The sequence below is a fragment of the Dendrobates tinctorius genome, unplaced genomic scaffold (assembly GCF_039654945.1).
Source record: "Dendrobates tinctorius isolate UK_male_01 unplaced genomic scaffold, ASM3965494v1 ptg000226l, whole genome shotgun sequence".
NCBI classification, from domain to species: domain Eukaryota; kingdom Metazoa; phylum Chordata; class Amphibia; order Anura; family Dendrobatidae; genus Dendrobates; species Dendrobates tinctorius.
The window spans coordinates 7,988,732-8,012,938 of NW_027361893.1; the positions used below are offsets into that span (position 1 = coordinate 7,988,732).

At 47.6% G+C, this 24,207-nt stretch overlaps 1 protein-coding gene across 2 annotated transcripts in view; it reads left to right on the forward strand.

The window, feature by feature from the left end:
* Positions 1-24,207, forward strand: part of LOC141059320 (uncharacterized) — a 67,710-nt gene that overhangs the window by 15,754 nt on the left and 27,749 nt on the right. For both annotated transcript variants that reach the window (XM_073555648.1, XM_073555649.1), the window contains exons 2-6: positions 22,261-22,406; positions 22,536-22,715; positions 22,799-22,922; positions 23,006-23,103; positions 23,300-23,390. In XM_073555648.1, coding sequence (XP_073411749.1) covers positions 22,329-22,406; positions 22,536-22,715; positions 22,799-22,922; positions 23,006-23,103; positions 23,300-23,390 — 571 coding nt within the window. In that variant the 5' untranslated portion in view covers positions 22,261-22,328. The remainder of the gene's footprint in view (positions 1-22,260; positions 22,407-22,535; positions 22,716-22,798; positions 22,923-23,005; positions 23,104-23,299; positions 23,391-24,207) is intronic.

Sequence of the window (24,207 nt, forward strand, 5' to 3'; positions counted from 1 at the left end):
TGCCCCCACACAGTGAAATGTCCCCATTATGCCCTTTATGCAGTATATATGATGCCCCCACACAGTGTAATGCCTCCATTATGCCCCTTATACATTATATATGATGCCCCCACACAGTGTAATGCCTCCATTATGCCCCTTATGCAGTATATATGATGCCCCCACACAGTGTAATGCCTCCATTATACCCCTTATGCAGTATATATGATGCCCCCACACAGTGTAATGCCCCCATTATGCCCCTTATGCAGTATATATGATGCCCCCACACAGTGTAATGCTCCCATTATGCCCTTTATTCAGTATATATGATGCCCCCCCACACAGTATAATGCCCCCATTATGCCCCTTATGCAGTATATATGATGCCCCACACAGTGTAATGCCCCCATCATGCCCCTTATGCAGTATATATGATGCCCCCACACAGTGTAATGCCCCCATTATGCCCCTTATGCAGTATATATGATGGCCCCACACAGTGTAATGCCCCCATTATGCCCCTTATGCAGTATATATGATGCCCGCACACAGTGTAATGCTCCCATTATGCCCCTTATGCAGTATATATGATGGCCCCACACAGTGTAATGCCCCCATTATGCCCCTTATGCAGTATATATGATGCCCGCACACAGTGTAATGCCCCCATTATGCCCCTTATGCTGTATATATGATGTCCCCACACAGTGTAATGCCTCCATTATGCCCCTTATGCAGTATATATGATGTCCACACACAGTGTAATGCCCGCATTATGCCACTTATGCAGTATATATGATGCCCCCATTATGCCCCTTATGCAGTATATATGATGCCCCCACACAGTGTAATGCCCCTATTATGCCCTTTATGCAGTATATATGATGCCCCCACACAGTGTAATGTCCCCATTATGCCCCTTATGCAGTATATATGATGCCCCCACACAGTGTAATGCCTCCATTATGCCCCTTATACATTATATATGATGCCCCCACACAGTGTAATGCCTCCATTATACCCCTTATGCAGTATATATGATGCCCCCACACAGTGTAATGCCCCCATTATGCCCCTTATGCAGTATATATGATGCCCCCACACAGTGTAATGCTCCCATTATGCCCCTTATGCAGTATATATGATGCCCCCCCACACAGTATAATGCCCCCATTATGCCCCTTATGCAGTATATATGATGCCCCACACAGTGTAATGCCCCCATTATGCCCCTTATGCAGTATATATGATGCCCCCACACAGTGTAATGCCCCCATTATGCCCCTTATGCAGTATATATGATGGCCCCACACAGTGTAATGCCCCCATTATGCCCCTTATGCAGTATATATGATGCCCGCACACAGTGTAATGCTCCCATTATGCCCCTTATGCAGTATATATGATGGCCCCACACAGTGTAATGCCCCCATTATGCCCCTTATGCAGTATATATGATGCCCGCACACAGTGTAATGCCCCCATTATGCCCTTTATGCTGTATATATGATGTCCCCACACAGTGTAATGCCTCCATTATGCCCCTTATGCAGTATATATGATGTCCCCACACAGTGTAATGCCCGCATTATGCCACTTATGCAGTATATATGATGCCCCCATTATGCCCCTTATGCAGTATATATGATGCCCCCACACAGTGTAATGCCCCCATTATGCCCCTTATACAGTGTTTATGATGCCCCCACACAGTGTAATGCCCCCATTAGGCCCCTTATGCAGTATATATGATGCCCCCACACAGTGTAATGCCTCCATTATGCCCCTTATGCAGTATATATGATGCCCCCACACAGTGTAATGCCCCCATTATGCCCCTTATGCAGTATATATGATGCCCCCACACAGTGTAATTCCCCCATTATGCCCCTTATGCAGTATATATGATGCCCCCACACAGTGTAATGCCCCCATTATGCCCCTTATGCAGTATATATGATGCCCCCACACAGTGTAATGCTCCCATTATGCCCCTTATGCAGTATATATGATGCCCCCACACAGTGTAATTCCCCCATTATGCCCCTTATGCAGTATATATGATGCCCCCACACAGTGTAATGCCCCCATTATGCCCCTTATGCAGTATATATGATGCCCCCACACAGTGTAATGCTCCCATTATGCCCCTTATGCAGTATATATGATGCCCCCACACAGTGTAATGCCCCCATTATGCCCCTTATGCAGTATATATGATGCCCCCACACAGTGTAATGCCCCCATTATGCCCCTTATGCAGTATATATGATGCCCCCACACAGTGTAATGCCCCCATTATGCCCCTTATACAGTGTTTATGATGCCCCCACACAGTGTAATGCCCCCATTATGCCCCTTATGCAGTATATATGATGCCCCCACACAGTGTAATGCCTCCATTATGCCCCTTATGCAGTATATATGATGCCCCCCACACAGTGTAATGCCCCCATTATGCCCCTTATGCAGTATATATGATGCCCCCACACAGTGTAATTCCCCCATTATGCCCCTTATGCAGTATATATGATGCCCCCCACACAGTGTAATGCCCCCATTATGCCCCTTATGCAGTATATATGATGTCCCCACACAGTGTAATGCCTCCATTATGCCCCTTATGCAGTATATATGATGCCCCCTCACAGTGTAATGCTCCCATTATGCCCCTTTTGCAGTATATATGATGCCCCCACACAGTGTAATGCCCCCATTATCCCCCTTATGCAGTATATATGATGCCCCCACACAGTGTAATGCCCCCATTATGCCTCTTATGCAGTATATATGATGCCCCCCACACAGTGTAATGCCCCCATTATGCCCCTTATGCAGTATATATGGTGCCCCCACACAGTGTAATGCCCCCATTATGCCCCTTATGCTGTATATGATGCCCCCACACAGTGCAATGCCCCCATTATGCCCCTTATGCAGTATATATGATGCCCCCACACAGTGTAATGCCTCCATTATGCCCCTTAGCAGTATATATGATGCCCCCCACACAGTGTAATGCCCCCATTATGCCCCTTATGCAGTATATATGATGCCCCCACACAGTGTCATGCCCCCATTATGCCCCTTATGCAGTATATATGATGCCGCCACACAGTGTAATGCCCCTTATGCAGTATATATGATGCCCCCACACAGTGTAATGCCCCATTATGCCCCTTATGCAGTATATATGATGCCCCCCACACAGTGTAATGCTCCCATTATGCCCCTTATGCAGTATATATTATTCCCCCACACAGTGTAATGCCCCCATTATGCCCCTTATGCAGTATATATGATGCCCCCACACAGTGTAATGCCCCCATTATGCCCCTTATGCAGTATATATGATGCCCCCACACAGTGTATTGTCCCCATTATGCCCCTTATGCAGTATATATGATGCCCCCCACACAGTGTAATGCCCCCATTATGCCCCTTATGCAGTATATATGATGCCCCACACAGTGTAATGCCCCCATTATGCCCCTTATACAGTATATATGATGTCCCCCACACAGTGTAAAGCCCCCATTATTCCCCTTATGCAGTATATATGATGCCCCCACACAGTATAATGCCCCCATTATGCCCCTTATACAGTATATATGATGCCCCCCACACAGTGTAATGCCCCCATTATGCCCCTTATGCAGTATATATGATGCCCCCACACAGTGTAATGCCCCCATTATGCCCCTTATGCAGTATATATGATGCCCCTCACACAGTGTAATGCCCCCATTATGCCCCTTGTGCAGTATATATGATGCCCCTCACACAGTGTAATGCCACCATTATGCCCCTTATGCAGTATATATGATGCCCCACACAGTGTAATGCCCCATTATGCCCCTTATGCAGTATATATGATGCCCCCACACAGTGTAATGCCCCCATTATGCCCCTTATGCAGTATATATGATGCCCCCACACAGTGTAATGCCCCATTATGCCCCTTATGCAGTATATATGATGCCGCCCACACAGTGTAATGCCCCCATTATGCCCCTTATGCAGTGTATATGATGCCCCACATAGTATAATGGCCCCATTATGCACCTTATGCAGTATATATGATGCCCCCACACAGAGTAATGCACCCATTATGCCCCTTATGCAGTATATATGATGCCGCCACACAGTGTAATGCCCCCATTATGCAACTTATTCAGTATATATGATGCCCCCCACACAGTGTAATGTCCCCATTATGCCCCATATACAGTATATATGATGCCCCCACACAGTGTAATGCCCCCATTATGCCCCTTATACAGTATATATGATGCCCACATTATGCCCCTTATGCATTATATATGATGCCCCCACACAGTGTAATGCCTCCATTATGCGCCTTATGCAGTATATATGATGCCCCCCACACAGTGTAATGCACCCATTATGCCCCTTATGCAGTATATATGATGCCCCCACACAGTGTAATGCCCCCATTATGCCCCTTATGCAGTATATATGATGCCCCCCACACAGTGTAATGCCCCCATTATGCCCCATATGCAGTATATATGGTGCCCCCCACACAGTGTAATGCCCCCATTATGCCCCTTATGCAGTATATATGATGCCCCCACACAGTGTAATGCCCCCATTATGCCCCTTATGCAGCATATATGATGCCCCCCACACAGTGTAATGCCCCCATTATGCCCCATATGCAGTATATATGATGCCCCCACACAATGTAATGCCCCCATTATGCCCCTTATGCAGTATATATGATGCCCCCACACAGTGTAATGCCCCATTATGCCCCTTATGCAGTATATATGATGCCCCCACACATTGTAATGTCCCCATTATGACCCTTATGCAGTATATATGATGCCCCCCACACAGTGTAATGCCCCCATTATGCCCCTTATGCAGTGTATATGATGCCCCAGACAGTATAATGGCCCCATTATGCACCTTATGCAGTATATATAATGCCCCCATTATGCCCCTTATGCAGTATATATGATGCCGCCACACAGTGTAATGCCCCCATTATGCCCCTTATGCAGTATGTATGATGCCGCCACACAGTGTAATGCCCCCATTATGCCCCATATACAGTATATATGATGCCCCCACACAGTGTAATGCCCCCATTATGCCCCTTATGCAGTATATATGATGCCCCCACACAGTGTAATGCCTCCATTATGCGCCTTATGCAGTATATATGATGCCCCCCACACAGTGTAATGCCCCCATTATGCCCCTTATGCAGTATATATGATGCCCCCCACACAGTGTAATGCCCCCATTATGCCCCTTATGCAGTATATATGATGCCCCCCACACAGTGTAATGCCCCCATTATGCCCCTTATGCAGTATATATGATGCCCCCCCCACACAGTGTAATGCCCCCATTATGCCCCCACACAGTGTAATGCCCCCATTATGCCCCTTATGCAGTATATATGATGCCCCCACACAGTGTAATGCCCCCATTATGCCCCTTATGCAGTATATATGATGCCCCCACACAGTGTAATGCCCCCATTATGCCCCTTGTATATATGATGCCCCCACACAGTGTAATGCCCCCATTATGCCCCTTATGCAGTATATATGATGCCCCCACACAGTGTAATGTCCCCATTATGCCCCTTATGCAGTATATATGATGCCGCCACACAGTATAATGCCCCCATTATGCCCCTTATGCAATATATATCATGCCCCCACACAGTGTAATGCCGCCATTATGCCCCTTATACAGTATATATGATGCCGCCACACAGTATAATGCCCCCATTATGCCCCTTATGCAGTATATATGATGCCCCCACACAGTGTAATGCCCCTATTATGTCCCTTATTCAGTATATATGATGCCCCCACACAGTGTAATGCCCCCATTATGCCCCTTATGCAGTACATATGATGCCCCCACACAGTGTAATGCCCCCATTATGCCCCTTATGCAGTATATATGATGCCCCCACACAGTGTAATGCCCCAGTTATGCCCCTTATGCAGTATATATGATGCCCCCACACAGTGTAATGCCCCCATTATGCCCCTTATGCAGTATATATGATGCCCCCACACAGTGTAATGCCTCCATTATGCCCCTTATGCAGTATATATGATGTCCTCACACAGTGTAATGCCTCCATTATGCCCCTTATGCAGTATATATGATGCCCCCACACAGTGTAATGCCCCCATTATGCCCCTTATGCAGTATATATGATGCCCCCACACAGTGTAATGTCCCCATTATGCCCCTTATGCAGTATATATGATGCCCACACACAGTGTAATGCCTCCATTATGCCCCTTATACAGTATATATGATGCCCCCATTATGCCCCTTATGCAGTATATATGATGCCCCCACACAGTGTAATGTCTCCATTATGCCCCTTATGCAGTATATATGATGCCCCCACACAGTGTAATGCCTCCATTATGCCCCTTATGCAGTATATATGATGCCCCCTCACAGTGTAATGCCCCCATTATGCCCCTTATGCAGTATATATGATGCCCCCACATAGTGTAATGCCCCCATTATGCCCCTTATGCAGTATATATGATGCCCCCACACAGTGTAATGCCTCCATTATGCCCCTTATGCAGTATATATGATGCCCCCACACAGTGTAATGCTTCCATTATGCCCCTTATGCAGTATATATGATGCCCCCACACAGTGTAATGCCCCTATTATGCCCTTTATGCAGTATATGATGCCCCCACACAGTGTAATGCCTCCATTATGCCCCTTATGCAGTATATATGATGCCCCCATTATGCCCCTTATGCAGTATATATGATGCCCCCACACAGTGTAATGCCCCCATTATGCCCCTTATGCAGTATATATGATGTCCCCACACAGTGTAATGCCCGCATTATGCCACTTATGCAGTATATATGATGCCCCCATTATGCCCCTTATGCAGTATATATGATGCCCCCACACAGTGTAATGCCCCCATTATGCCCCTTATACAGTGTTTATGATGCCCCCACACAGTGTAATGCCCCCATTAGGCCCCTTATGCAGTATATATGATGCCCCCACACAGTGTAATGCCTCCATTATGCCCCTTATGCAGTATATATGATGCCCCCCACACAGTGTAATGCCCCCATTATGCCCCTTATGCAGTATATATGATGCCCCCACACAGTGTAATTCCCCCATTATGCCCCTTATGCAGTATATATGATGCCCCCACACAGTGTAATGCCCCCATTATGCCCCTTATGCAGTATATATGATGCCCCCACACAGTGTAATGCTCCCATTATGCCCCTTATGCAGTATATATGATGCCCACCACACAGTGTAATGCCCCCATTATGCCCCTTATGCAGTATATATGATGCCCCCACACAGTGTAATGCCCCCATTATGCCCCTTATACAGTGTTTATGATGCCCCCACACAGTGTAATGCCCCCATTATGCCCCTTATGCAGTATATATGATGCCCCCACACAGTGTAATGCCTCCATTATGCCCCTTATGCAGTATATATGATGCCCCCCACACAGTGTAATGCCCCCATTATGCCCCTTATGCAGTATATATGATGCCCCCACACAGTGTAATTCCCCCATTATGCCCCTTATGCAGTATATATGATGCCCCCCACACAGTGTAATGCCCCCATTATGCCCCTTATGCAGTATATATGATGTCCCCACACAGTGTAATGCCTCCATTATGCCCCTTATGCAGTATATATGATGCCCCCTCACAGTGTAATGCTCCCATTATGCCCCTTATGCAGTATATATGATGCCCCCACACAGTGTAATGCCCCCATTATCCCCCTTATGCAGTATATATGATGCCCCCACACAGTGTAATGCCCCCATTATGCCTCTTATGCAGTATATATGATGCCCCCCACACAGTGTAATGCCCCCATTATGCCCCTTATGCAGTATATATGGTGCCCCCACACAGTGTAATGCCCCCATTATGCCCCTTATGCTGTATATGATGCCCCCACACAGTGCAATGCCCCCATTATGCCCCTTATGCAGTATATATGATGCCGCCACACAGTGTAATGCCCCTTATGCAGTATATATGATGCCCCCACACAGTGTAATGCCCCATTATGCCCCTTATGCAGTATATATGATGCCCCCCACACAGTGTAATGCTCCCATTATGCCTCTTATGCAGTATATATTATTCCCCCACACAGTGTAATGCCCCCATTATGCCCCTTATGCAGTATATATGATGCCCCCACACAGTGTAATGCCCCCATTATGCCCCTTATGCAGTATATATGATGCCCCCACACAGTGTAATGTCCCCATTATGCCCCTTATGCAGTATATATATTGCCCCCCACACAGTGTAATGCCCCCATTATGCCCCTTATGCAGTATATATGATGCCCCACACAGTGTAATGCCCCCATTATGCCCCTTATACAGTATATATGATGTCCCCCACACAGTGTAAAGCCCCCATTATGCCCCTTATGCAGTATATATGATGCCCCCACACAGTATAATGCCCCCATTATGCCCCTTATACAGTATATATGATGCCCCCCACACAGTGTAATGCCCCCATTATGCCCCTTATGCAGTATATATGATGCCCCCACACAGTGTAATGCCCCCATTATGCCCCTTAAGCAGTATATATGATGCCCCTCACACAGTGTAATGCCCCCATTATGCCCCTTGTGCAGTATATATGATGCCCCTCACACAGTGTAATGCCACCATTATGCCCCTTATGCAGTATATATGATGCCCCACACAGTGTAATGCCCCATTATGCCCCTTATGCAGTATATATGATGCCCCCACACAGTGTAATGCCCCCATTATGCCCCTTATGCAGTATATATGATGCCCCCACACAGTGTAATGCCCCATTATGCCCCTTATGCAGTATATATGATGCCGCCCACACAGTGTAATGCCCCCATTATGCCCCTTATGCAGTGTATATGATGCCCCACATAGTATAATGGCCCCATTATGCACCTTATGCAGTATATATGATGCCCCCACACAGAGTAATGCACCCATTATGCCCCTTATGCAGTATATATGATGCCGCCACACAGTGTAATGCCCCCATTATGCAACTTATTCAGTATATATGATGCCCCCCACACAGTGTAATGTCCCCATTATGCCCCATATACAGTATATATGATGCCCCCACACAGTGTAATGCCCCCATTATGCCCCTTATACAGTATATATGATGCCCACATTATGCCCCTTATGCAGTATATATGATGCCCCCACACAGTGTAATGCCTCCATTATGCGCCTTATGCAGTATATATGATGCCCCCCACACAGTGTAATGCACCCATTATGCCCCTTATGCAGTATATATGATGCCCCCACACAGTGTAATGCCCCCATTATGCCCCTTATGCAGTATATATGATGCCCCCCACACAGTGTAATGCCCCCATTATGCCCCATATGCAGTATATATGATGCCCCCCACACAGTGTAATGCCCCCATTATGCCCCTTATGCAGTATATATGATGCCCCCACACAGTGTAATGCCCCCATTATGCCCCTTATGCAGTATATATGATGCCCCCCACACAGTGTAATGCCCCCATTATGCCCCATATGCAGTATATATGATGCCCCCACACAATGTAATGCCCCCATTATGCCCCTTATGCAGTATATATGATGCCCCCACACAGTGTAATGCCCCATTATGCCCCTTATGCAGTATATATGATGCCCCCACACATTGTAATGTCCCCATTATGACCCTTATGCAGTATATATGATGCCCCCCACACAGTGTAATGCCCCCATTATGCCCCTTATGCAGTGTATATGATGCCCCAAACAGTATAATGGCCCCATTATGCACCTTATGCAGTATATATAATGCCCCCATTATGCCCCTTATGCAGTATATATGATACCGCCACACAGTGTAATGCCCCCATTATCCCCCTTATGCAGTATGTATGATGCCGCCACACAGTGTAATGCCCCCATTATGCCCCATATACAGTATATATGATGCCCCCACACAGTGTAATGCCCCCATTATGCCCCTTATAAAGTATATATGATGCCCCCACACAGTGTAATGCCCCTTATGCAGTATATATGATGCCCCCACACAGTGTAATGCCTCCATTATGCGCCTTATGCAGTATATATGATGCCCCCCACACAGTGTAATGCCCCCATTATGCCCCTTATGCAGTATATATGATGCCCCCACAAAGTGTAATGTCCCCATTATGACCCTTATGCAGTATATATGATGCCTCCCACACAGTGTAATGCCCCCATTATGCCCCTTATGCAGTGTATATGATGCCCCACACAGTATAATGCCCCCATTATGCCCCTTATGCAGTGTATATGATGCCCCACACAGTATAATGCCCCCATTATGCACCTTATGCAGTATATATGATGCCCCCACACAGTGTAATGCCCCCATTATGCCCCTTATGCATTATATATGATGCCGCCACACAGTGTAATGCCCCCATTATGCAACTTATTCAGTATATATGATGCCCCCCACAAAGTGTAATGTCCCCATTATGCCCCATATACAGTATATATGATGCCCCCACACAGTGTAATGACCCCATTATGCCCCTTATGCAGTATATATGATGCCCCCCACATAGTGTAATGCCTCCATTATGCCCCTTATGCAGTATATATGATGCCCCCACACAGTGTAATGCCTCCATTATGCGCCTTATGCAGTATATATGATGCCCCCCACACAGTGTAATGCCCCCATTATGCCCCTTATGCAGTATATATGATGCCCCCCACACAGTGTAATGCCCCCATTATGCCCCTTATGCAGTATATATGATGCCCCCCACACAGTGTAATGCCCCCATTATGCCCCTTATGCAGTATATATGATGCCCCCACAAAGTGTAATGTCCCCATTATGACCCTTATGCAGTATATATGATGCCTCCCACACAGTGTAATGCCCCCATTATGCCCCTTATGCAGTGTATATGATGCCCCACACAGTATAATGCCCCCATTATGCCCCTTATGCAGTGTATATGATGCCCCACACAGTATAATGCCCCCATTATGCACCTTATGCAGTATATATGATGCCCCCACACAGTGTAATGCCCCCATTATGCCCCTTATGCATTATATATGATGCCGCCACACAGTGTAATGCCCCCATTATGCAACTTATTCAGTATATATGATGCCCCCCACAGTGTAATGCCCCCATTATGCCCCTTATACGGTATATATGATGCCCCCACACAGTGTAATGACCCCATTATGCCCCTTATGCAGTATATATGATGCCCCCCACATAGTGTAATGCCTCCATTATGCCCCTTATGCAGTATATATGATGCCCCCACACAGTGTAATGCCTCCATTATGCGCCTTATGCAGTATATATGATGCCCCCCACACAGTGTAATGCCCCCATTATGCCCCTTATGCAGTATATATGATGCCCCCCACACAGTGTAATGCCCCCATTATGCCCCTTATGCAGTATATATGATGCCCCCCACACAGTGTAATGCCCCCATTATGCCCCTTATGCAGTATATATGATGCCCCCACAGTGTAGTGCCCCCATTATGCCCCTTATATAGTATATATGATGCCCCCACACAGTGTAATGCCCCATTATGCCCCTTATGCAGTATATATGATGCCCCCACACAGTATAATGCCCCCATTATGCCCCTTATGCAGTATTTATGATGCCCCCACACAGTGTAATGCCCCCATTATGCCCCTTTTGCAGTATATATGATGCCGCCACACAGTGTAATGCCCCCATTATGCCCCTTATGCAGTATATATGGTGCCGCCACACAGTGTAATGCCCCCATTATGCAACTTATTCAGCATATATTATGCCCCCCACACAGTGTAATGTCCCTATTATGCCCCATATACAGTATATATGATGCCCCCACACAGTGTAATGCCCCCATTATGCCCCTTATACAGTATATATGATGCCCCCACACAGTGTAATGCCCCCATTATGCCCCTTATGCAGTATATATGATGCCCCCACACAGTGTAATGCATCCATTATGCGCCTTATGCAGTATATATGATGCCCCCCACACAGTGTAATGCCCCCATTATGCCCCTTATGCAGTATATATGATGTCCCCCACACAGTGTAATGCCCCCATTATGCCCCTTATGCAGTATATATGATGCCCCCCCACACAGTGTTATGCCCCCATTATGCCCCTTATGCAGTATATATGATGCCCCCACACAGTGTAATGCCCCCATTATGCCCCTTATGCAGTATATATGATGCCCCCACACAGTGTAGTGCCCCTATTATGCCCCTTATATAGTATATATGATGCCCCCACACAGTGTAATGCCCCATTATGCCCCTTATGCAGTATATATGATGCCCCCACACAGTGTAATGCCCCATTATGCCCCTTATGCAGTATATATGATGCCCCCACACAGTGTAATGCCCCCATTATGCCCCTTATACAGTATATATGATGCCCCCCACACAGTGTAATGCCCCCATTATGCCCCTTATGCAGTATATATGATGCCCCCACACAGTATAATGCCCCCATTATGCCCCTTATGCAGTATATATGATGCCCCCCACACAGTGTAATGCCTCCATTATGCCCCTTATACAGTATGTATGATGCTCCCACAGTGTAATGCCCCCATTATGCCCCCTATGCAGTATATATGATGCCCCTCACACAGTGTAATGCCCCCATTATGCCCCTTATGCAGTATATATGATGCCCCCACACAGTGTAATTCCCCCATTATCCCCCTTATGCTGTATATATGATGACCCCACACAGTGTAATGCCCCATTATGCCCCTTATGCAGGATATATGATGCCCCCCACATAGTATAATGCCCCCATTATGCCCCTTATGCAGTATATATGATGCCCCCACACAGTGTAATGCCCCCATTATGCCCCTTATGCAGTATATATGATGCCCCCACAGTGTCATGCCCTCATAATGCCCCTTATGCAGTATATATGATGCCCCCACACAGTGTAATGCCCCCATTATGCCCCTTATGCAGTATATATGATGCCCCCACACAGTATAATGCCCCCATTATGCCCCTTATGCAGTATATATGATGCCCCCACACAGTGTAATGCCTCCATTATGCCCCTTATTCAGTATATATGATGCCCCCACAGTGTAATGCCCCCATTATGCCCCTTATGCAGTATATATGATGCCCCCACACAGTGTAATGCCTCCATTATGCCCCTTATACAGTATATATGATGCCCCCCACACAGTGTAATGCCCCCATTATGCCCCTTATGCAGTATATATGATGCCCCCACACAGTGTAATGCCCCCATTATGCCCCTTATACAGTATATATGATGCCCCTCACACAGTGTAATGCCCCCATTATGCCCCTTATGCAGTATATATGATGCCCCTCACACAGTGTAATGCCCCAATTATGCCCCTTATGCTGTATATATGATGCCCCCACACAGTGTAATGCCCCCATTATCCCCCTTATGCAGTATATATGATGCCCCCACACAGTGTAATGCCCCATTATGCCCCTTATGCAGTATATATGATGCCCCCACACAGTGTAATGCCTCCATTATGCCCCTTATTCAGTATATATGATGCCCCCACAGTGTAATGCCCCCATTATGCCCCTTATGCAGTATATATGATGCCCCCACACAGTGTAATGCCCCCATTATGCCCCTTATGCAGTATATATGATGCCCCCACACAGTGTAATGCCTCCATTATGCCCCTTATTCAGTATATATGATGCCCCCACAGTGTAATGCCCCCATTATGCCCCTTATGCAGTATATATGATGCCCCCACACAGTGTAATGCCTCCATTATGCCCCTTATACAGTATATATGATGCCCCCCACACAGTGTAATGCCCCCATTATGCCCCTTATGCAGTATATATGATGCCCCCACACAGTGTAATGCCCCCATTATGCCCCTTATACAGTATATATGATGCCCCTCACACAGTGTAATGCCCCCATTATGCCCCTTATGCAGTATATATGATGCCCCTCACACAGTGTAATGCCCCAATTATGCCCCTTATGCTGTATATATGATGCCCCCACACAGTGTAATGCCCCCATTATCCCCCTTATGCAGTATATATGATGCCCCCACACAGTGTAATGCCCCATTATGCCCCTGTAAGCAGGTTCTGCAGCCACAACCAGCTGCGTCTGGCACATTTCCATGGCCGGTACCTCAGATTCTTCCCTGGCACCCCGTTCCTTTGCTTGGTGCCAAATTTGCTCTGGCTTTGGGGTCCTAACCTTTGTAATATCAGGAAACTGCGCCATCAAGATCACCTGACCTCATGTACCATCTAGACTTGTTCCTGAAACTCTCCCTCTTCCCATTGATTCCATAGGGTTCTGTCTGGATGGCAGATGGCAGTCTTTTTGTACAAATGCCGCACAGCCTGAGATTCCTTCTTGTGACACGCCTTACAACACCCCTTATGCAGTATATATGATGCCCCTCACACAGTAAAATGTGTCCATAGTACTGGCATCTCTCGTATCCCCCCCCCACACAGTATAATGTTCCCACATTACCGCCATTCCCGTAATAATAATAATAATTAATATTTTTATATAGCGCTAACATATTCCGCAGCACTTTACAGTTTGCACACATTATCATCACTGTCCCCGATGGGGCTCGCAATCTAGAATCCCTATCAGTATGTCTTTGGAATGGGGAGGAAACTGGAGTATCCAGAGACAACCCACGTAAACACGGGGAGAACATACATACTCCTTGCAGATGTTGTCCTTGGTGGGATTCAAACCCGGGACTCCAGCGCTGCAAGGCTGCAGTGCTAACCACTGAGCCATCGTGCTCAGTAGACAGTATAATGTTCCAACAGTACCGCCATCCCACCACATACAGTATTTTGCTCTCACAATACTGCCCTCTACATTCACAATATAAAAATCAAAGACAAGAATTGTGTATAATGGACGCGATCAACCCCAGAATCAAGAGTGTAATATGATATATAAAAATAGTAGATTTTATTAGCATACAAAAAAGACACACACAAGTGACAAGAATCAAATTAAAAACAATTAAAAAGGCCAAGACAAATTGGCCATATTTTTGACACTCCAGAGAAAAAAGTTCTAAGGCTTCTTTCACACTTGCTTTTTTTTGCAGCGCGTTTTTCCCGCAAAAAAATGCATGGAAAAAACGCATACAAATGCTGCGTTTTTTTCAAGCATTTTTATGAGCATGCATGAAAAAACCGCAGCGTTTTTATGCGTTTGTATGCGTTTTTAGTGCGTTTTTACCGCGTTTGCGTTTTTTTCCAACATTAGTTGGCCCCTCACACTAACCCAAACGATGATTTTACTAACCCTGACCCTTAACCAAACCATACTAACCCTAACCCTTAACCAAACCCTAACCCTAACTAACCCTTAACCAAACCATACTAACCCTAACCCTAAACCCCCTTAACTAACCCTAACTGTAACCCAAACCCCTAAATTCCATTGTCTAACTAATGGTCAACAAAAAAACGCATGCGCAAAAAAACGCATACATGAGCATGGTAGTGCGCACATATGCGCACCCATAGACTTATAATGGGTGTCTTGCTGTAAAAAAACGCATTGCGCGCGCATGCATTTTTTTGAGGCAAGTCGGACGCCCAAAAAATGCAACAGGATGCATTTTGTGCGCCCGAGCGCACACCACAAAAAAACGCATGCGCGGAAAAACGCATACAAACGCATGTGTATGCGCACATAAGCGCATCCCATGCAAAATATAGGAAAAAAAAACGCATGCGTTTTTTAGCGCTAAAATCCAGCGCAAGAAAACGCAAGTGTGAAACCAGCCTAAAACAAGGACCTAGTGCTCACTTCCTCCAATATGCTGGGCAAAAGCACACAATACAGTAATGCATAGGACAGAATGCAAATATATGCAGAAAGCAAGACCTATATAAAACATAAACTAGAGATAATGATAATACGTAACATGACAAGGCATTAAGTACAAAGAGCAAAGAATTGCATATCCTGAAGAACTATCAGGTGGACTCCTTATTAGCTACCATAAAAATTCAGACCTGTGTCATTGAGATAAAAATAAGCAAGGTAATATATATCACAATGAGTAGCCTGTAATTCTCAATACTGTCCTCAGGCTCTCAGATGGTAAAATTAACCAAGGCTCCTCCTCCGCTGACATCACAGAGTGAGAGAGCGCATCAGCCCAGACATTCTTCTCACTGGAAAGGAAATGTAGGGTGAAATGGAACCGGGAGAAGGAGAGACCATCGGGCTTGGCGAGAATTTAACCGCTGGGTGGTTTGGAGATAGACCAAGTTTTTGTAGTCAGTGTAAACTTGGAAGGGATAGCGAACCCTCTCCAGGAGGTGTCTCCATTCAGAAAAGGCCAACTTCATGGCTGGCAACTCCCTGTCCCCAGTGGAATAGTTTCTCTCCGCCGACGAGAAGGTCTTGGAAAAGAAGAAGCAAGGATGCTTCCGACCTTGAGCATCCTTTTGGAACAGGACTGCTCCAACACCGACGGACGAGGCATCCACCTCTAAAATAAATGTCTTATCCACATAGGTGATGTAAAATGGGAGCGCTAGCGAAGTGGGACTTGATGGAGAGGAAGGCCTTGGAGACCTCCTCTGACCACAATTTAGAATTCGCTCCCTTCTTGGTGAGGGCAACCAAGGGAGCTACCAAAGTCGAGAAGTGCGGGATGAATTGGCGGTAGTAGTTAATAAATCCCATAAAGCGCTGCACCGCTATGAGGGAGTGAGGCTCCTGCCAATCCATCACCGCCTGTAGTTTGGCAGGATCCATGGCCAACCCCTGGGCCGAGATGATATAGCCCAGGAAAGGCAAGGACTCCTGCTCAAGCACACACTTCTCCAACTTGGCATGTAGGGAGTTTGCCCGTTGGAGATCGAAGACTTTGCAAACATCCTTCCGGTGGGAGTCTATATCTGGAGAGTAGATGAGGATATCATCCAGAGAGACTAAACCGAGGTGGTGAGCATATCCCAGAATAGGTCGTTCACAAAGTCTTGGAAGACAGCAGGAGCATTATAGAGCCCAAAGGGCATCACCAGGTATTCATAATGCCCGTCCCTGGTGTTAAAGGCCGTCTTCCATTCGTCTCCCTCACGGATGCAAATCAGGTTGTAAGCACCCCGCAGATCCAGCTTAGTGAAGACCCTCGCTCCCCGCAGCCTATCAAAAAGCTCAGATATTAGGGGCAAAAGGTACTTGTTCTTAACGGTGATTGTTATGAATTGGTCGCCGAGGAAAAAAAAACACCACAAGCTAGCAACTAGCAGCAGTCTTGGAGCGTTCCTACGTTGGTCCTAGATGCCTCGTCACAACCGGAGAGCTAAATAAGCCTAAAGCAGGAAAAGAGGAAAACTAATTGCCCCAGAGCAGACCTCAAAGGAAAGACAGCCCCCCAACATGTATTGACGGTGAAACAAGATGAAAACACAAACAAAGGCAGAAAAATAGGCTGAGCAAACGACGGGGCAAAACTAACTAGAAAGGAAAGGAAAGACACTGTCTGCAATCTGCCGAAAACCCTACCAAAAATGATGTCCAACACATCTGATAGCAAAATTAAGCCTGAAGTCACTAGACTTCTCCCACTATATCAGCACTCTGAAATATTCTGAGACAGAGCAAAAAGAGGCCAGTCTAATAAGGGACAAAAAAAAAGCAAATTGGCAAATACAGATAAATAAGAGTGGAAATTCAGCACAGCCCAGCTGGGCTGGCTGACCACACAAGAAACTGAATTGACAACAAGAGCAAGTGTGAACATTATCAAAAACAAACTTAACTTGAGAAGACTGGAACAGAGCTGAGTCCAAGACCTGAGAAGCAGACTGAATCACCAGCACCAGGATAGGGCGTCGGCTGTCTTATATCCAGTCTGATACTCCAGAGATCCAATCGTTATCCTCCTCACCAGGTGGCAGATTACTACCAATTAAACCAACCTCACTATCTCGTGTCACCACCAGAGGGAGAACGGAAGGAGAACTCTCAACTGGTGGAGCAGAAAATGAGCTCATAACAGGTGATGGCGTTAAGACCCCTGTAATCTATGCATGGACATAATTCTCCGTTCATCTTCTGCACGAAGAAAAACTCTACCCCTGTGTCATGATCCATGCTGGATCAGGACATATAAAAAGCACAGGTAACCTTTTTTTTTTTTCCTAAGCTGTGCTTGGGGTTGGTTTTTGCCCCCGGGGGCCATTAGGATTATTGCACTGTGGTGTTGTTTGTTCTAAGTTTGCCCCCAGTGGTGGTGAGCGTCATTGCACTCTAGTTTCTTTAGTTAAGTGCACATGTTTATTATGCAGGTGTGATGGCTGGCTCTGCTATAAAAGAGTCACAGGTGTTGCAATCAGGGTTGGTGATAGTGTTCATTTCAACCATCCTTGGTGGAGGAAGGAGCTGGAGAGCGTTCCTTGGAACTCTGTCTTAGCCTGGTGTGAAAGGAGTCATATGGGATTTCCTCGTAGCTCTGACAGAGCTTGGTGGCAGCGATTCAGGAGGAGAGGTGGATGCTGGTGGTGGACTCTGTTGCCAGGAGCAAGTGCAACAGAGTAAAGCTAAGTGTTGTCTCCCTGTCTGTGTTTTTCCTTAGTGTGTATTAGTGCAGTGGTGGGGCCAGTGCCTGCACCACCCAGATTCCTAGCAAGGGATAGTTGTAGGGTGTGCTAGGGCGACAGGTTCCTGATCGGCGCCCGGTGCGGAATCGGCATAGGGAACGTTAGGAGTGTTAGGGACACTGACTCGGGAGTTCAGGAGGTCTCCACGTCCGCTTTCTCTTTCGCAGAGCCCACCGTTGTAACCTTTTCCCTTCCCTTTGTCTTGTTGTTTTAGTTACCGGCCTGCGAGCCGTGTCACACAGGACAGTATCACGTGCCACGTCCTGTTGTTCTAGTTACCGGCCTGCTGGTCGCGTCACACAGGCCGGGTCAACGTGACACCCTGCAGGTGACACTGACTTCCTAATAAAGCCTCTTGCCAGATTCTCCCTGATGCACTGAGACAAGGCCTCTGTCTCCGGGAGAGATAAGGCGTAGACTCGACCCCGGGGAGGCTCCACACCCGGCAAGAGGTCACTAGATAGTCATACGGGCGATGCGGTGGAAGGGTCTCCGCTGCCTTTTTGGAGAACACGTCCGCATACTGTCGATAATGTTTAGGGAGTGAGGAAAGATCTGCGGGGACCTCGGTGGAGGCAACCTTGACACACTCCCTCAGACATCTACCCTCACATGACTTACTCCAACCAAGAATTCTCCCCGAGGACCACTCTATATGGGGAGAGTGGTACCGCAACCAGGGGACCCCTAGAAGGACCTGGTCGATACCATTGGGCATGACGAAGAGGGATTTCATCTCCTGATGAGATGGAGACACCAAGAGTATCAGTGGAGCGGTTTGGTGGGTAATCTGTGAGGGCAGAGTCACACCGTTCACTACTCTGATGGTGACTGGCTTAGATATCATAACCAGTGGTATTGCGTGCCGTTGAGCGAAGGCAGATGACATAAAATTGCCCTCTGCTCCAGAATCCACGCAAACCTCAACCGCCAAAGTAGAAGAACTAAACTCAAGTGTCCCCTTAAAGGACAACTTTGAGAAAAACGCCGCGGATTCTAGTGAGCCACCTCCTACAGCCACTAGATACGAGCGTTTCCCCAGCCACTGTGGGCACCAGTTGGCAAGGTGACCGGACTACTGGCAACCAAGACAGATCACAGGGACTCGAGCGGACCGGGGCCTGGATCCCTCACGACAAGTGCCCTGATGCTCGGACGCCCGATTGGGAGGTTCCAGAGGTTTAGCAAAACTGGATGCCAACCTAAACCTCTGCCTACACTGGGACTGCTCCAAACTTCGCTCGGCAAACCGAAGGCATACGGGTGGAGACGGTGATAAGCTCCTCCAGTGTAGCGGGAATCTCCCTGGTGGCCAGAGCGTCCTTCACATGGTCAGCCAAACCTCTCCAGAATGCCGGGATGAGGACCTTATCTGGCCACTCTAACTCTGAGGCCAGTATCCGGAACTGAATGGCAAAGTGGCTGACCATGGACGAGCCCTGTGACAATGCCAGCAGCCGGATCGTGGTGTCATGGGTGACTCGCTGTCGCAGGAAGACCTGCTTCAGAGTGCCCAAGAACTGCAAAGCACTCTGCACCACATGATCACCACGCTCCCACAGCGGTGTGGCCCACTCCAAAGCCCTGCCCGACAAGAGGGAAATAATAAATCCCACCTTAGCCTGCTCGGAGGGGAATCGTGCTGCCAGCAGCTCCAGCTGTATAGAGCACTGGCTCACGAAACCCCTACAAGAAGCACTATCGCCTAAGAACTTCTTGAGCAGCGGGAGGCGGGACAAAGTCGGGGCAGGGATGGCAGTGGTCACACGGGAGACAGCCTCCGTGGCTGCCTGAACAGCGACCGCAGTAACATCCGCAGCTGAGGCTGAACACTCGAGAGCCGCCAACCTGCCCTGCAGCTGCCGGATGTACTGCAGCAGTCGCTGTACGGCCGCCATTACTAGCCAGACCCTGGTGCTAGTATAATGTTTGGGCTAGCGGAACACACCTGATAATAAAATAATAGTAAGGTGCGTTCACATCCCGGGGTCCACCGTGCAGGGGTGGTAAACTGCAGCTTAGTAATGGCGGAAGTATAAAGCGGTGTTCAAAATGTCACACATGGGTTAACATCACCCAGTGTGAACAGAAGCGAACTCTGTTAACTCACAGAGCCGCGCTACCGCAGAACATTAATGCCGGGGCCTGTTTAGCTCACAGAGCCCGGCCACGGAGTGCACGGAAAGTGGTCACAGAACTCTGCCCCAAGGACACGGGGTCAGAGTCCCTCCAGACCATCTGAGCGCACGGTGTCGCACCTGCTGATGTCACTATAGACGCTGACTATGGAGTGCACCGTGGACACTCAAGCCTGTCTCAGACTCTGTCCTACCTACACCTAAGCCTGGGCGCTTAACAGGTTAGGCTGCACAACACATACGTATCAAGGGTAGGGGTTTCTTAATGAGTCATTCACCAGAGACATTCATACATGCATACGACACTCACTCCTCATAGTCTGATAATGCAGTCTATACTAGCGCATGGCCGAGCGACCATGTGAACCTTTTATAGCCATGTCCTTCTGGGACCTTCCTGACCTTTCTGATGGTCCAGTCCAAGCTGGAGAAGGACCTGAGCATGTAACCTCCGATCTCCAATGAGAGATCGTCCCACGGGCATGCTCAGTGGACCGAAAGGAGGACTTAGTCCCTGGAGTAGCTCGCTGCTGAACAGCATGCGTTGCTATAGCTGGGCCAGAGGTGGCAGCAGCAACCAAACTCGCAGAGCTCCGGGATCGATGAGTCTGCTTAGCAGATACCTCTGCGGCTGAAGAGGAGTGGGAGACTGCCGAATGCAAGGCTCGGGATTCCTGCTGTGCAGCGACAGGAACCCAATGCCTAACAATGTGTCTTCTGTTTTTCCATGTTTTTTTCTTTTTGCAAGAATTGTTGGAACCATGTTTTCTTTTCTGGTGTTTTTCTAGTAATATACAGTAGGAAAGTCTAAGGCCAGAAATAAACCTCATAAATCACTGTCCATGGAGACTTTGGGATCAGATAATTTCCATGGTGTTTCTGCAGACAAAAAACAACTTTTATAAAAGCCTCAAACTTCTGTGTATGAATCAGACATGAGATCTAACTTGATAGAAGATTAGAATGCGGGGAAGACGGGAAACCTTCATATAGACGGCCGGTGGTGATGGAGTCAGTGACGGACTCTGGACAGATATGTGTCTAGAGCCGTAGTAGAAGATGAAGATGTCGTCCTCATCATGAAGTAGTTATTTCTCCTGTCACGTGTAATGAATATCTCCTGCAGTATTGCTAATGCCGATTCCAGTGTCGGGAAATGAGACGAGAATTAGCGTTTTGCAAGATGAGTCTATGAGAAACGTATTCAGCTGCCGACTCCGAGGAAGAAACTGCTTGTTGTCTGTGGCCTAAATATATAGGTTTTATTAGTAGATGTAAAGAAGAAATCTATATACTTTAAAATAATAAATCTCCTCATATGTTTCCCTTATTATCTCCAGTAATTGTATTATTACACAGGATTTTTATGATGTTACATCGGCTCGTCTTCTCATTCAGGTCTCTACAATATCGGATCCTGTGAAGATCATCTATATAAGAGAATTTTCCTGATTTACCCATCGAAGATGGATATGGACAGAGACAAGATGGCGGAGAGGATATTACACCTCACCCTAGAGATCCTCTTCCGACTTACTGGAGAGGTGAGAGATTCTGATGACGTCACATTACATCATTCTTATCTATGGGAATAACAGATGGACAGAACTGGAGAGGTGAGGACTCTGGAAATGTCTGTAGTGAGATATATTAATGTGTCTCTTCATAACCAGGATTACACAGTAGTGAAGAAGACCTCTAGTGAGCGCTGCCAGGACCCTGTGTCTGAGGGATGGGGAAGACCCCTGAGCCCAATCACGGGGCCTCCACCTCACCCTCTGATACATGAGGACATCAATGACCAGAAGATCCTAGAACTCACCTACAAGATGATTGAGCTGCTGACTGGAGAGGTGACTCTGCTGGAAATGCTGGGATATTATACTGTAACCGTCTGAAGGGATTGGGGGGATGACGGTATCATTTTATGTGTCAGGTTTCTATAAGATGTCAGGATGTCTCGGTCTATTTCTCCATGGAGGAGTGGGAGTATTTTGAAGGACACAGAGATCTGTACAAGGACATCATGATGGAGGTTCCCCAGCCCCTCACATCATCAGGTAATAGACAGGACTAAATACACATGGCCTAGAATTATCTATATGTAAAGAATGAATTCAGTCCCTGTATGTGTTTCCTCCAGATCTATCCAGTATGAGGACAACACCAGAGAGATGTCCCCGTCCTCTTCTTCCACAGGATTGTAAACAAGAAGATCCCAATGTTCCTCAGGATCATCAGGTAGATGGAGAGAAGGTGTCATGAGATCTCCCCTATGATGTGTAGACGGCTGTGAAGGTCTTGTGCTCAGTCTTGTTTTATCCACCAGTATTATATGTTTTATACTTGTGTAATGAGAATGGTGGAAATGGCAGGATTAGAGCTGATCATAGATGTGACTTCTCCATCTGTCTGACTTTTACAATATTTGTTTCAGGGTGAAGAACTGACCTATATTAATACTACAGGGACATATGCGAAGGGTGATGAGTGGTGTAAAGAGGAGATTCCTACATATGACTACCCAGGTGAGTAGTAACCACTAAATGCAGAGAAGTAACAGATTCTTCTCAGTCACCAGCTGTGGCTGCTTTATCGGTGGTGTAGTACGGCCGAATTACCATGGTCACCATTTTGCCTCTAGACCACAACATTCTCCTCCACCCAAAATTGTTCTAATGATTTTGGGCATTGAAAGCCCTTTTCCAGGACGTCCACCTGACAGCACCATGGAGGACGTCCTCCTCCTCCTTACAGGGACAGGAAGCACACGAGAGGTTAAAGGTCACGTCCCACCCCCTCTCCCTCAGTGTTTTTCCTGTCCCTGCACGGAGGGACACACGAGAAGCTTACCGGAGGGGCTCAGGGGATCGTACGGCTAGTCCAAGCCTTCCCCTGTCAAGAGGCCCCGGGGCCGAAACTCTCCAGTGGGGAGTCCCTCTGCCCCAAAGGCCAGGAGCAGGACGACGCTCCTGGAGGGAACCGTTCCTCCCTATGGGAGGCTCTCGGCTCCAGGAAACTCACCGCCATGGCAGGTGATAGTCGGCTCCCCGCAGGCGGCTGGCCGGGCGGGCACCGACGGACGACTGACGCAGCGGCACTGAGAGGCAGGAATGAGGCCTCCGCAGTCCGCCATAGCAGGCGAAGAGGCCGGAGTGGCAGTCCGCCGCAGATGGATGGGGGTTGGCTCCCCACGGCGGCAGGCCAGCGGAGGCCGCCATAGATGCGCAGAACAGGAAGTGGAGGAGGCGGCCTAGCGCGAGAGGCCGCGCGTCACATCCGGTGACGTCAGACGCTGGCCTTTGAATCACAGCGCACGCTTCTGAAGCCACAGAGCGCTCGCTT